The following is a 13795-nucleotide window of genomic DNA, read 5'->3' as shown; positions in this document are numbered from 1 at the left end:
TTATAGTAATTTATTAGCATCTCCTCATTTCCTCCTGCCCCCAGCCCCTGACAGCCACCATTCTATTCTTTACTCCAATCAATAACTTTGACTATGTGAGATACCTCATGTTAAGTAGACGTATGCAGTTCTTGTCTTTTTGTGATTGACTTATTTCACTTAGCATAATGCCTTCCAAGGCATTATTCACAACCTCTTTTCTAAAGAGCTAGGGCCTCAATTCTTTCAGGGTTTTCTGGAAGTATCAGTCATAGTAGGCAGGGTGTTGCTTTTTTTGCACTTCAGCTTGACTCACAACTGCAGTCTGCTCTGTGAAAATCCAAAGGGCCACCATGACAGTAAGTCCCTGGCATGCTGTGAGCAACCCACAAAATTCCATCTGATTTCTTGCCATTACACAGCATGGCCGTGGGCGGCTTCTCCCAGGGTACTGAAGAAGGCAGTCCAGATTCTGGAGGCAGTTGTCCTTCTCTCATTCTATTTTGTTATGCGTTTTACACGGAGCAGTGGTGCAGAGTGTGGGCCTTACGGTTCACCGTGCCCCAGGTCGCCTATGTCAGTCTGCTCCCTCAGTTCTGTGATGCGTGGCAGGCACAGAGGCAGTCCGATCAGTGCGCATGTGCGCGCAGGCGCTGCACGGATGTTAGGGCTTTCCTGGGAGAAGATGTGTTTCGTGGGATCTGCACAGCAATATTTGCTGCTGAGTGTCCCTTACCATGCAGTGCACTTTAAGACCATTGTTAAATTTCATAGACATTTAAATAACGCGCAGTAAGAGATGTAAATCTGCTATAGGGAGTAATATAATATCATGCATTAAAAAGACTACGGCATTTTTTCTTATTTGCCCTTATAAATAATCTAAAGTACATCAGCACAGGTAATGGAGCTTAAACCATGCCCTTTTAGATGAGGGTTTTGTGGCTCCTGTCTATTAAATACCTTCTGTAGTGGATGGGCTATGTGTGACATCCTTGAAAGGGGCAGGAAACATGGGGAGGAGGAGGGAGTATATCCGTGATTTGGAGATGTACTTGTTCAGTCTCAGTGCCCACCCCCACACCTCCCTCTCCCACCCTGGGGAGGAGAACAGGACTATGTGGTCGACAGAGATGGTTTAGCTGTGCATGGATGTTGATTTTGAAGACTCTGTGCTTAAAAAATCATCAGTGATATTTAGGCCAGAGGGAAGGGGTTTACTGCTGTAGACCATTAAAAAAATGGAGTTTAGAACTTCTTCGTAAAAAATATTCGTCAATGTTCCCTTTTAGAAAAAAGGCTATTCTGTGCAACATATCTTTTATCAAAATATAAACAGTAATGTGATTTTAGGGCACAGCCTCCTTGTTAGTTCATTTCTTCTCTTCTTTATATATAAAAGCATTTGTTCCCTGAGTTTCTGATATGAGGACTTTATGTTCTACGCCTACATTCAGAAACTTTCTAATGAGAATGAGTGGTTTCACATTTAGCAGTGCTTTCAAATAAAAATGTCTGAGATTATATTTTTCCCTGGGACTACAGACATGGTTTGGAAAGGGAATACATTCATGGGCCCCCTGCAATAACGCCACAGTTCTCACGGTCTGCACATCTAGCTTAAAACCCGCCGTTCTTAGGAGCTGGAGAATGTAACTAACACCTTTACTGTTGTAATAAACTTCCCATTGGCTTTAAAGTTCAATAATCATTTGTCAGTAAATTTTACAAATAAAGCTCATTCAGTATTATTAGGTTTGTATTTTTAGATTTTTAATGTCAAAATTAAAAGGAAAACATACAATGTGTCTTTAAAAGCAATGGTGAATCTCACAAATCAGGCATGAGCATTCTAAGGACGTCTTTTTATTTGCTGTGTAGCTGAAGAAGCTAGTGTGTGAAAATGTCCAGGATGAGGAGGGCAGCCACAGGGCCTCACACCCGAGTATCTGGACTAAAACTGACAGTTACGCACACCCTGAGTTTGGATCACGGGACTCCAAGATCTCCCCACTACCATTACCCCAAATGCTGCACTCTTGAGCAACTCATAGCACGTAATGACAGGCATGATGTTTTTTCCCACAAATACTAGTTTAAAAACACTTGTGGATATTTCTTAACCCACCATCTTCAACACATAGAATCGCAACCGTCCAAAACACATAGGCCTGCTGTTGCTTTAAACATGGAAGTTAATTTTCTGAGACACTTTTTGGATGTTTGAAAATGTGAAGGGGCACTCTTTACCCAAAGACTAGGAATGAGCTTATGCAATATTTTTTCTACATACAGTAACAAACATCAACTACTGCTACATAAACAACTTTGAAAATTCCATTTTCGGTTTTCCTTTTCTTCAGGAATTTACAAATATTAGCATTATCTTCCTCACTAAAAAGATACCATCTCTCGGAGCACAGCCATGGACCTGAACAAGCTAAACTGGCAGCCTGTGCACTAGGAGCATCACCAGAGTGAGGTCCTTACACTCGTTTTGAGCACCAGCCATTAATGACTAATGTAGCTTCTTCAAATGTTTGTTATTTTTATCTGTAGGGATCATACCAGCCTCATCTAATGTAACTGATTGTGATCACTGAGACCTAAGACATAGACTGTCTTATGTAAGTTATAAACGTCTACAGCATCATTGCGGGGTCATCGGTGACCAGGGATTGTCGAGAGGCACATTGGAAGGCATGTGGGTGCAGCGGCCTTGGGACTGAACTTTAGCACTGCATACATTACATTGTGCACATACCGATTTAAATGCACAATGAATAAAAATGGAAGTGAAAAGTCAATGTGTAATTGTGTAAATGTGATCCTTTCCAGTCCGTCAGACAAGTCCTAACAGAGAAGAGTATAACTTAGTTGCTAATTGAATAAGAAAAGGGGCAAATTTGGTAAGCTGAGGGAGGGTGTAACCTAGAAGATCCTTCTGAAGGGAAAGTGTAAGGCCTGGTAGAGGAAAGAAAGGAAGTATGGCTAAGTAGAGAATGGCTAGGAAGGAAGTTCTTTAAGTTAAGGGATGAGGAACCTAGACCTGATGAGAGGCAAGTATGTGCATCTTAGGTTAAGACCTCATAGTCATTGGAGGAGAAGGGAAGCCCTGATACTTTCTTGATCTCACCACTCCTGGAGACCAGTTCCTCTCACAGTCCAATGGGACAGCCCCTGGCTCTGGTCCCAGATGGGCCTTTGAACTGATTTTCGGGTTCTACTAAGCAGCTACTGTGCCAGGCATGGAGGTCTCAGTCCTGAAGTTTTCCACCTGGGTCTTGCTTGGAGCAAAGGGTTATTGCTACAGAAAATTGGAGGCCCTGGGTCTTCCTTTCTTGTGTTTGTTTTTTATTGTGGTTGTTATTGATTGTCTGCTTTGTATTTGAGCCCTTGAAACTTAAGACTCTGATATGCAATAGTGACCTCCGCTGAGCCCCAATGAGACCCTGCTTCCAAGTTTATGCCAGGGCAGGCAATCTGTAATTGGAGAGTGGTATCTGAAAACAGTACTTAATTGAATTATCAATTACAATGGCTTATTTAATAAATATTAAAAGATTGACTCAATGAATCAGTTTATGCTATGGCTCTGGAACTAGTGACATTATAAAAACACAGTTCCCCAATGAAGAAGTAATAAATAGGACTCATTACTAGAAGAATGAAACGTTACCTCTCTCAGTAGATTTAGATTTTTCAGTAGCATTTTTTAGCATCTATGGCCCTATTAAACCCTGCTATTTTCTTCCTAATTTGTGCCATTAAAAAATGGTTTTCATTTAACTTCCCCATGGCTCATTTCTCTTCTTCAGAGCGTTTCCATATGATTCCCTGATAAAGTCCATGTTTTAACAAATTTCCATTATAAAACTGTAATAAGCACCAGCTAAATATCAATATGAAACAGGCAGAACATAAAGAACTGACAGGAGAAGAAATTGGGCATCTGAATAGTTGATTTTTATTCTTGAACACCTGCTGACTTTTTGCCTCTTGTGGGTGTTTTTGATCTTCTAGGTAAGATTCCTTGCCTGCCTGGCAGACAAAGACTCTAAAGAGATACTTCTCACAATTGTTAAGGGACAACCTTTCTTTCCCATACCCAAATCATCAAGCAGTGCGTTTTGATGACACCGTGATTGTTATTCTGCACTAAAGCCCCATAATGGAAAGAAAAGTTTTTCATTGTTGTTCATTCTTACTGTCCTTTGAGCTTTGTAAAACACCCCTTGTAGGTTTCATTTAGTGGGCCTCTTTTCTCTAGAGAATTAAGTAAGAACTATTTAGCTACCTGGGCCCTTAAAAAATAGTTTCAATTCAACAAATATTAATTGAGCATGAAAACGCCCTTCCCACCCCATGTCTGGTGACACACAGACACCATGGAAACTTAATCCCTGTCTGCCTAAGACTCAAAAGGTTTTGTGTGTTTGTGTGTGTGTGTGTGTGCATGTGTGTATTTTGTTTTTGTTTGTTTGTTTGGTTTTCTTCAAGTAGTCACATAAATAAACACTGGTAGTCCAGATCTGACTTCTGGTTAAATGTGCTGACCATAAGCATATTTAGGTGTGGAGATGTGTTTCTCTGAGCATATTCTTTCTGTAGTATTTCATATGCAAAGTAGACTTGTGGTCATTTAGACTAAGATGAGAAAAAGTGTTAAATTAGTATGAGAGAATAGGAGACAGGTACGGCACGCAAGGTAATAACTTTATCAAATATGTTTGCTCCCCGAGCAACTGACGCTGTGGCCCTAATCACCACCCTCATCCCAGCCCTGTATGGATACACTCTGACATTATAATGTAGCTACAAGTCTGTTTAAAACCGAGACTGTCACTGAGTACCAAAGACATGCCAACTGGAAGTGGGAAAAGCCTTGTGGAAGTGGGGGGATTTGTGCTTTGAAGGAAGGGTAGGGATTTATTTATTCGCTAGAAGTGACAGTATGAGCAATATTAAAATGGCAGACACATACGGGGTGGGGGGGAATCAAATAAATCCATATGACTGGAGAATCTTTTTTAAGAGGTGATATTTTTATACCATTAGTCAAGAAAGTGGGTCAACATCTTCCTATATCTTCCTTCCCGCTCCCTGTCTTCCAATAGCTTGTCATTCAGGTTAGCTACTCTGCTACAGGTACAGATCATTAAAGCATAAAGAATAAAAACTCTAAACCAATATATGACCAGTTCAAATGTGTATATGAGGTACATTCAACTAAACGCTTTTTCATTTTCCCATCTGACCTTGGGGCTTTATACGGGACGGAGTGTAGAAATATAAGTTCTGCTTAGTATTGATAGCTTTAGAAAAATAGGTCTATCTCAGAGAGGATATCCCATCCATTTGCTTACAGATTCATGCATGATGAGGTATGGGGAAAATTATATTTTCAATTGTTTTTTTATCATCCACCCCATTTGTGTGAAGTACTTTGACATACATTCTTATATCTCATGTGAAAGCCAAAAAGCTTTCTTTAAGTTCTCTGATACATGTTGAAGAGTTTATAGAACAAACCTATAAATTCAGTGAAAGTTTCATTTCCACGGTGCAGTCGGGTCAGCTAAATCTTCAGCTGTTATCAGTTCAGTTTCCTGGTGTCTGGTTGGGGTCATGTCTTCATTTTTTTCTAGATTTTTCTTTTACCTCTAGTATCCTATGAGTGTTTTGTTTTGGGGTTTTTTTTGTTTTTTTTTTTCTTGAGCACTTTTCTTCCTTACGAGTTATTACCTCCTTATTCTAATGGAGGCACTGCTCCTGACCCTTTCATACCATTCTCGTCAGCATTCTCAGCGTGAAATGTGATTCTTTTATTATTAAATTCCTTACTTTCCTCACACCCATTTCCACTTTTATTTTCCCATCTCCTTTCATTTTGCCCTCATCTATTTTTCACTTTGTGATTTTCCTTATCCTTGTGCTCCCTACATGAGAGCCAAATAGAACCCCACAGTTAAAAATAGTTTCTGACATCATTTGTGATTCCTAAGATATAGTCTCACAAATAACATTTTCTCACTTGATTTCCAGCTAACATGCTGACAGTGCTCCAATCTTGTTTTCTCATGATCCCATTTCATAGTGCTTTTCCTTGCATTTAGTACAAACTTGCAAGTAATGATTCTGTTTGGATAGCACTGCCTAGTCATCATTTACCATTTTATGGAATTAGAAAGGCAAGGGGAGGAAAGGACTCCGGCTTAAATTCCTATTTAAAAGGAAAAGCATTAATTAATGATTTTGTTAATACGTTGAACCACTCTTTATCAGCTGGCTATACTAGAGCCATCTTTGTGGTCTAGAGTAATGTATCAGACAATGGAACAGTTTTTTTGTTTGTTTTTCTTACTGAGGGAGGGCACTGTTCTCTACATCCAGGAGTAATGTATTTTAAAATTAGCCTTAAAGAGGCAGACAAACTCAATTGACTAACCATTGGGATAAGATTTCAGGAAAAAAAAGTAATCACAAACAAATGCATAGGAAGTAACCTAAGAATCATTTATGGTATTCATTGTATTTACCATGAAATAGTAAATATTCACAGTGAGTAAGTATGCACAACGTCTAACAGGTAGTGTTTGTTGTGTGTGCACCTGCATGTGTGCGTCTGTGTGTTTTAGCTATGCTCTGAAAACATCCTACAAGTAGCTAAATTTATATGAAGCCACAATGCCCAGGAGGCTGAATGATTACCTGTTAGCACTGATCATTTTGGGGGCATAAAAAGGAATTTCCGGTGCAAATAATACCACTTTTCATATGTATTCTAAAACCCCCTTATGCTCAAGAGTAAATTTTCCTTTCATATATTTGTTTCCATTGACATCTTAAAGTACATCAGAGAATACAATATACCATATAATTGGGAGCTGGACTATCCAGTAGATGCTATGTGAGCTCTTTGAGGAAATGAAATGACAATGAAATTCCTATTCTTGGTGATAGGAAATGGCTGTCCTTTGTTCTCTTCTGCAAAGGCATACTGTCATATTTCAGTTGACTTCCCTTGTATGTTTCTTTAGGCAAGTAAGTAATTTCAGAGAAGCCAAATATATCTTCTTTTGGGGGATGTAATTTGGCTGTTTGGGCCAGAATATAGTTCTTGGATTATGTTCAGCAGACATTACACAAAAATAAGCTATTTTTCTATAACCTGGATAGTTTCACTCGATTTGTTTTTTCCTTTCCTGTTCTTGACAGGTGCACGAGGCAGTCCCGTGTTACAGTGAGTGTGATCAGTACTCCTGGATTGTAGAACACTGGTCTCCGTGCAAAATTCACAACGAGCTGAGGTCCCTGCGCTGCGGAGGAGGAACACAATCCAGAAAAATCAGGTGTGTGCAAATGGAGACATTTGGGAAATGGAGCAGCAGAACTTAGACCCCCACGTTGCTTGTACTTTTAATTGCACAGTGTAATTAATGTGGCTTTTGCTCATCTTTAAGCATCCATGGAAGCATATGTGTCCGGAACTGCCACGTGTATAGTGGGATTTCCTCTGCAATGAAGCCACAGTCCTTACCATTTCCTGCACTTTGGTGGGAAAGCCAACTGCATGGAGCAGGCTGGCATCCCTCCACTGATCTGTGGCCATCAGTGTTAACAAATTAGGAGGTTTTGACTGTGTTGCCATGTTTCCTTTTTGTTCTTTGGTTAGTAGAGTTTATGGACATTATCTTAAATTTGGATATCACTACATTGCAGAAGATAATTTATACTCCCACTATCAGCCTTGGGATTTAAAGTCTGAGAGCACCTATGGATAATAGCGATACATTTTAATATAAAAAGAGTAGATCTCTGAAAGAATTTAATGAATTCTGAGTTATTTACTAAGCGAGTGTATTTAAGGTTTCTGTTTTAAATACAGCAGTAATGACCAAAGAAGTACTTGTTGATGTGTTTAAGGAAACACTTTGGCCTGAGTTTGCCAAAATGGTCTATTGAGAAAGGATTTGTGAAGGAGGAAGAGTAATTTCTTTATCAATTAAGGATAATGCTAATGAACATTAGAGACTGAACAAGCAAAGACTAATATATTAACGATAAAAAATGATTAGTATGTAAAATCAAGAAGAAAACAGTTGGGTCAACAAGTTCAATTGCATGAGCATAGCATATCATTTTGCCACATTTAGGAAGCTCCATTTCACATGAACAGACACTGCCCAAATCAGATAACTTCCTACTGAGTTAACTTAGGTTCAAGTCAGTTGCCAAGGCACAGTCTACTTACATGTGTTGACTGTTCTTCAATATCAGTGAACGTAATGAATTTAGTAATTCAGCATATACCTACCATTTCTGAGACTCAGTGATGCAAACCCTGGTCGGCATGTTGGAAGAAATAGATGCTGACAAAAGTGTAGACGTGCTTCTTGTCACTAATCCAAGCTAGGGTTTCCAGGTAGGAATTCCCACCCATTCTCAGGAAATGTTTTTGCTTTCCCGTTCTGGAATCCCAATAAAAGTTGGTCGGGAAATCAGGAAAATTGGCTCCTTGAAACCAGGTGGTTGGTAGTATTGGCATCACTTTGTGGAAACAAGTCATCGTGGAGAACAGAAAACAGTTTGTATCTCTGGATTCAGGAATGAGAAAGCAAAACAAATTTCTGAGAATGGGTGGGAATTCCGGCCTGGAAACCGTAGTCCAAGCAAATGGCCAGTAGACAAATTGTCATTCTCTTTGTTCATGCAATTCCCGGAGGACTTGTGTGCTCAGGCTGTCACAAACTTTGTGATTCTACCTCTTTCTCTTCAAAAGCTGTGTCTCCTCTGTCTTATTTTCTTATGGCTTTGATAAATGATTGACCAACCTAGCTTATCAAGTAATATGTAAGTGAGCTTTGACATCTCTCACTCTCATCCCAGCCAGGCCTCTTACCAGTATTAAAGCAAAATCTCAGGAGTGAAAGGAAAGCTTTAAGAGAATAAATTGCTACTGACGGCATTGTGGCAGGTTGAGAAAAACATACTTGAACAAGCAGGGCTTTAAACCATACCTCTCAGCTCAAGCCTGCAGAGCCTGATATCTTAAAAACAGCACAGCTATCAAATATTACCCTGCTATGGGCTGAATTATGGCCCCCCAAAATCAATGTGTTGAACTCCTCACCCCCAATCCCTCCAAATGTGGCTGTATTTGGAGCTAGGACCTTTAAAGAGGTACTTAAAGTTAAATGAGGTCATTGGGAAGAACCCTAATCCAGTCTGACTGGTGTCCTTATAAGAAGAGATTAGTACACAGACAGACCCAGAGAAAAAGGCCACATGAAGTGACAACAGGACCATCCACAAGGCAAAGAGAGAAGCCTCAGAAGAAACCGATCCTGCCAACACCTGGATATTAGACTTCTAACCTCTAGAATTATGAGAAAACATATTTCAGTTGTTTAAGCCACCCAGCAGGTGGCATTCTGTTTTGGTAGCCCTGGCAAACTCATACATGCTCACTGTCTTATATGATTTATGTATTTGATCACATTTAAATATATGAAGCAGATTTTCCAGGCAGCTTGCATTCCTAAACGTTATTGATTTCAACAGCATACTGTTAGAATGAATGAAACAGCTAATCTGTTCTCTTTCTTAAAACTTATAAACTAGAGGACATCTTCATGGTTCTTCCATGATTGCAATTATTTATTAATTCAAAAAATACTTATGAATATGTGTCTTCTATGAAAAGGCACTGTTCTAGGACCTGGGAATAAAAATGTGAACAAAAGTTTCCTGTCATCAAAGAACTTACAGTATAGCAGCAGGGAAAAAAAATAATTAATTAATCAATTAATTAGTTAATATATGATGGAATGTCTTTGCTATGAAATGCCAAGGAAAAAAAATAAAATTAGTTGAAGTGATGGAGGATACTATTTAGGGGGCATTTGATCAGCAAAATATTTGAGGAGAGACATGAATTAATGTGAAGATCTGTAGACAGAGAATTCCAGGAGGGAAGAAATGTTCAAAGGACCTTTCTTATATTGTTATAACAAGATGTCCTCTATGTCTGATTCCAGTACTCAAATCACGTAGTCTTCTAAAACAAGGTAAAAGGAGATTATTCGTTTTATTAGCCTGGAAAAGGTAACAAAGCAGATTTTCCTCTAGAACCTCCAGAAATAAATGCAGCTCTGCCAAAGCACTGAGTGAGTCTACCGCGGTCCATGTTGGATTTCCATACTAGAAAATTATACGATGATACATTTACATTGCTTAAGACACAGAGATTGGGGTAATTATTTCTGTATATTAACTCTTACTTAAATCCTTGTCTTCTCTAATCCAAAGACCCTTTTTGTGGCACTCTCCAGCTAATAAACCTTCAATTACCTGCAGAGGTAGGGAGGCGCCATCACCAAGCTGTGTGGATGGGAGGTGGATAGGATCTGAGGGCCTAGATACTTCAACATACTTTCAATAAATTCTCTAGTTTTTCAGCCTCACTTTCATCCACATTTATAAAGCTCCTCAGTGCCACAAATCCCCAAGTATTTTATGTGTTCTGTGGTGTAAATGGAGTTGCTTTTTTTGTTTTCCCTTGATGAAGGCTTAGTATTCGGCTTTCTTGGTGTGTTAAGGCTGTCATCACTAGCCCTTCCATTTCCCTTTTGTTGTCTTTATCCTCTCCCATGTTCTTTGTCCTTGCGGGGCAATGCCTTCCCTGACTGCCCCCTCCTTCCCCTGGTGTGTGTGTGTGTGTGTGTGTGTGTGTGTGTGTAACACATTCCTCTATATTGTTTCTGTGGCATATTGAGAGCGAACAAAAACTGATGCATATATTCAACAGGACACCATTGACTAAAAGTCTTACCTCTTTTTCTCAGTGAAATAATTAAAGGACATCAGCTGACAGTATAGAGTTAAGAAGGGAAACAATCTTCAGCTTTTGTGTTTGTCCAGGGAAACACATATAAGCCATCGCATGGGCCCTCTTTCCATTATTGACAATCACCACGGGAGCAAGTCCGTAGGTAGCACTATCCCATGCCTCCCTGTATTAGAAGACATTACATACTTATTAAGTCTTCTCTCTGTCTACCATTCCCCAATAATCTCCTTTCCACAATAGATTTCCATTATTTATCACCTAATAAAGCTTATTTTATTTTGTGCCAGGTGATAGACTACAGTTTTCCTGAATTTAAAAAAAAAAATCTTGATATGTATGCAAATGAAACTCCTAATGTATAGGATAATTATTTCTAGCACAGCATGATTTGGGGAACATCAAAAGCTCTCCTTGCTCCTTGGTTGTGACATTTTGTCTGAAACAACCAGGTCAGCAAATATCACCACCTCATGATCATTGTCAATTTCACCTTCACTTTGATCATCATCACTAGAAGAAAAGATTTGTAACAATAGAGATCTCGTCTGTCTTTACAGTTCTGTACCCCAGCACCCAGGTAAGGGCCTGGTGCATAGTGAGCCCCCTAGAATATTTAGTAAATGAATCATTATTAACAAATAATAACATTGTATCCTGACACCTAGCAAAATGGACTTGCACATAGCAAGTCTTTATGAAACATTTTTGAGAAAATAATTTAAAAATCAGAATTTGATTGGGATATAATATAAAGGCAAAGAAATGCCGACATCACAGGGGTGCAGCTTGATGAATTTGCACAATGTGAATACACCTGTGCCAGAGGCCAGAGGCAACCTGCCCAGAGGTCAAGAAACAAAATATTACCAGCATGACCTAATACCTTACAGTCAGTAACCATTCCCCCAGGGGCAACCATTGTTCTGACTTCAGACACCACAGATGAATATTGCCTCTTTCTTAACTTTATAAGAATGGAATCATACAGTATATGCTGTTGTGTGTGAGAGTAGCTTGTTTTGTTCAAAATTATTTTTGGGAGTTTCACCCATTCTCTTTCATGTAACAATAGTTCATGCATTCTCACCCCTTTATTGCATTTAATTTAATAAATTTGCCACAATATATTTATCTATTTTGCTGTTGCTGAGTAGATATTCTAGATAAACTGTTTCTAGTTTGGTTGATTATGAATGGTAGTGTTACGAATATTTTCAGTCAGTTTTTCTTGGTGCACATGTGTACACATTTCTTCTGTGTACACAAGTAGAAGTGTAATTGTTGGGTTATGTCTTTCTTAAGTTTTAGTAGATGCTAGCAACTATTAATAGTTTTCCTCAGTCTGCGCTCTATCCAGCAGAGTAAAAGTTACACTTGTTCCACATTCTTGCCAACCCTTGATATTTCCCATGTTTTTTATTTAAGCCATTCTGGTGGGTGGATAGTGGTATAATACTTTGATTTTAATTTGATTGAATCAGTAGCATGATTATTTATCTTACCTTCACCAGCACTTATCTCTAAGCCTGACACTGAGTATGCCAAGCAACTACAATGTTTGCATCTATACTGAGTGCTCAATTGCTACATGAAAATGCTTGCTCATTGCCCTCTGGTTTATGATACCAACATTCCTGAATGGTTTGCATAAAATACCTCAAAGAAAACCATGTCCAATTATTTTTCAGTTTACTTTGCCACGCACAAAAATGCTTGCTCATTGCCCTCTGGTTTATGATACCAAAATTCCTGAATGGTTTGAAGAAAATACCTCAAAGAAAAACATGTCCAATTATTTTTCCGTTTACTTTGCCACGACCTTACATGTGTTGGATGAAGATGAGGGAGGTTTAGATGATATGTGACAAAAGTCTAGGAAAGGTCTGAGAGAGTCACAGGAACTATGAAAGCTCCAGCTATTACAAAGTGATGGATTCATTGAGAGAAGGAGAGTCTTCAAGATTTGTTACAATAAAAAGAAAATTCACTTTGTGCCGGACCTGAGTAAATATATTGTAATTCTCTTTAGATTGAGAGTTGTTCAAGGGCAATGGTTGTCTCTAGTTCCCATTGTTTTCTCCTGTTTTGCTCAGTAAAAGGTTCTACACTGAGTTATCACTCAATAAAGGCTGACTGACTGAAGAAGAAATGTTTTTCCTGGTTTCTCTGCTGGTCTTAATTTATGTTTGAGGAGTAAATTACTGTGATACATCATAACTATTTTAAATTTACTCTGTGCTGTTTTCTGTAATGAAACTCTTGTGATCCTGCCTTGCAGATGTGTGAACACTGTTGATAGTGAAGGTGGAGCCGTGGATAACAGCCTCTGCAACCATGAAGAAAAGCCCCCGGAAACCCAGTCCTGCTTTCTTCTGTGCCCCAACGAATGTGTCATGTCCGAGTGGGGACCCTGGAACAGATGCCCACAGGTAATTTCACTTCTGTTGTCAATGCCCTATAATCCTCTGGTGATGCCTTCCCTGTAGTTCTCTGTGCAGTCACGGTGCTGCTCTCCAAAGCATTCTTCTAATAACATGGGAGAATCGTTTCACCTGAGAAAGAAAGAAACGAAAAGAAAAGAAAGGGAAAAAATCCAGCTAGCGAGACTGAGCAGTTTAAAATGCCAGTGCTTCTTTTTTAGGCCTTTATCATGGGAACACTAGCAAGGAAAATGAGCCTGTAATGACGATAGTAGGATTCGAATGCACACCTGTTATTAAGGGGCCTCTGTAGTATCCAAATGATTCTCATTGTAATCTCTCGATTCTGTTCCATTTTTATCCTGGCAGAATCAATTATGTTTTAGTAGCTCAACTCCACTGTGTAATTTGGCTTTTGTTAGTGATGATCTGTTTTTGTCTTTCACTATGTTCCCAAAGATGATGTGTTCTTCTGCCATGCTCTTCTTCCAAAGCTCACACACACACATGCGCGCACACACACACAACTTTCTGAAGTCTAAAG

General features: G+C 39.1%; 1 protein-coding gene across 1 annotated transcript in view; it reads left to right on the top strand.

Annotated features, from left to right (window-relative positions):
- The window catches only part of THSD7B (thrombospondin type 1 domain containing 7B), a 797596-nt gene that overhangs the window by 686788 nt on the left and 97013 nt on the right, over positions 1–13795 (top strand). Inside the window, exons 16-17 of the mRNA XM_033111445.1 lie at positions 7198–7331; positions 13110–13260. Coding sequence (XP_032967336.1) covers positions 7198–7331; positions 13110–13260 — 285 coding nt within the window. The remainder of the gene's footprint in view (positions 1–7197; positions 7332–13109; positions 13261–13795) is intronic.

Source organism: Rhinolophus ferrumequinum, chromosome 8 (genome assembly GCF_004115265.2).
Source record: "Rhinolophus ferrumequinum isolate MPI-CBG mRhiFer1 chromosome 8, mRhiFer1_v1.p, whole genome shotgun sequence".
Classification (NCBI taxonomy): Eukaryota; Metazoa; Chordata; class Mammalia; order Chiroptera; family Rhinolophidae; genus Rhinolophus; species Rhinolophus ferrumequinum.
The sequence above is the reverse complement of the archived record's forward strand: the minus strand, read 5'-3'. Positions and strand labels throughout refer to the sequence as shown.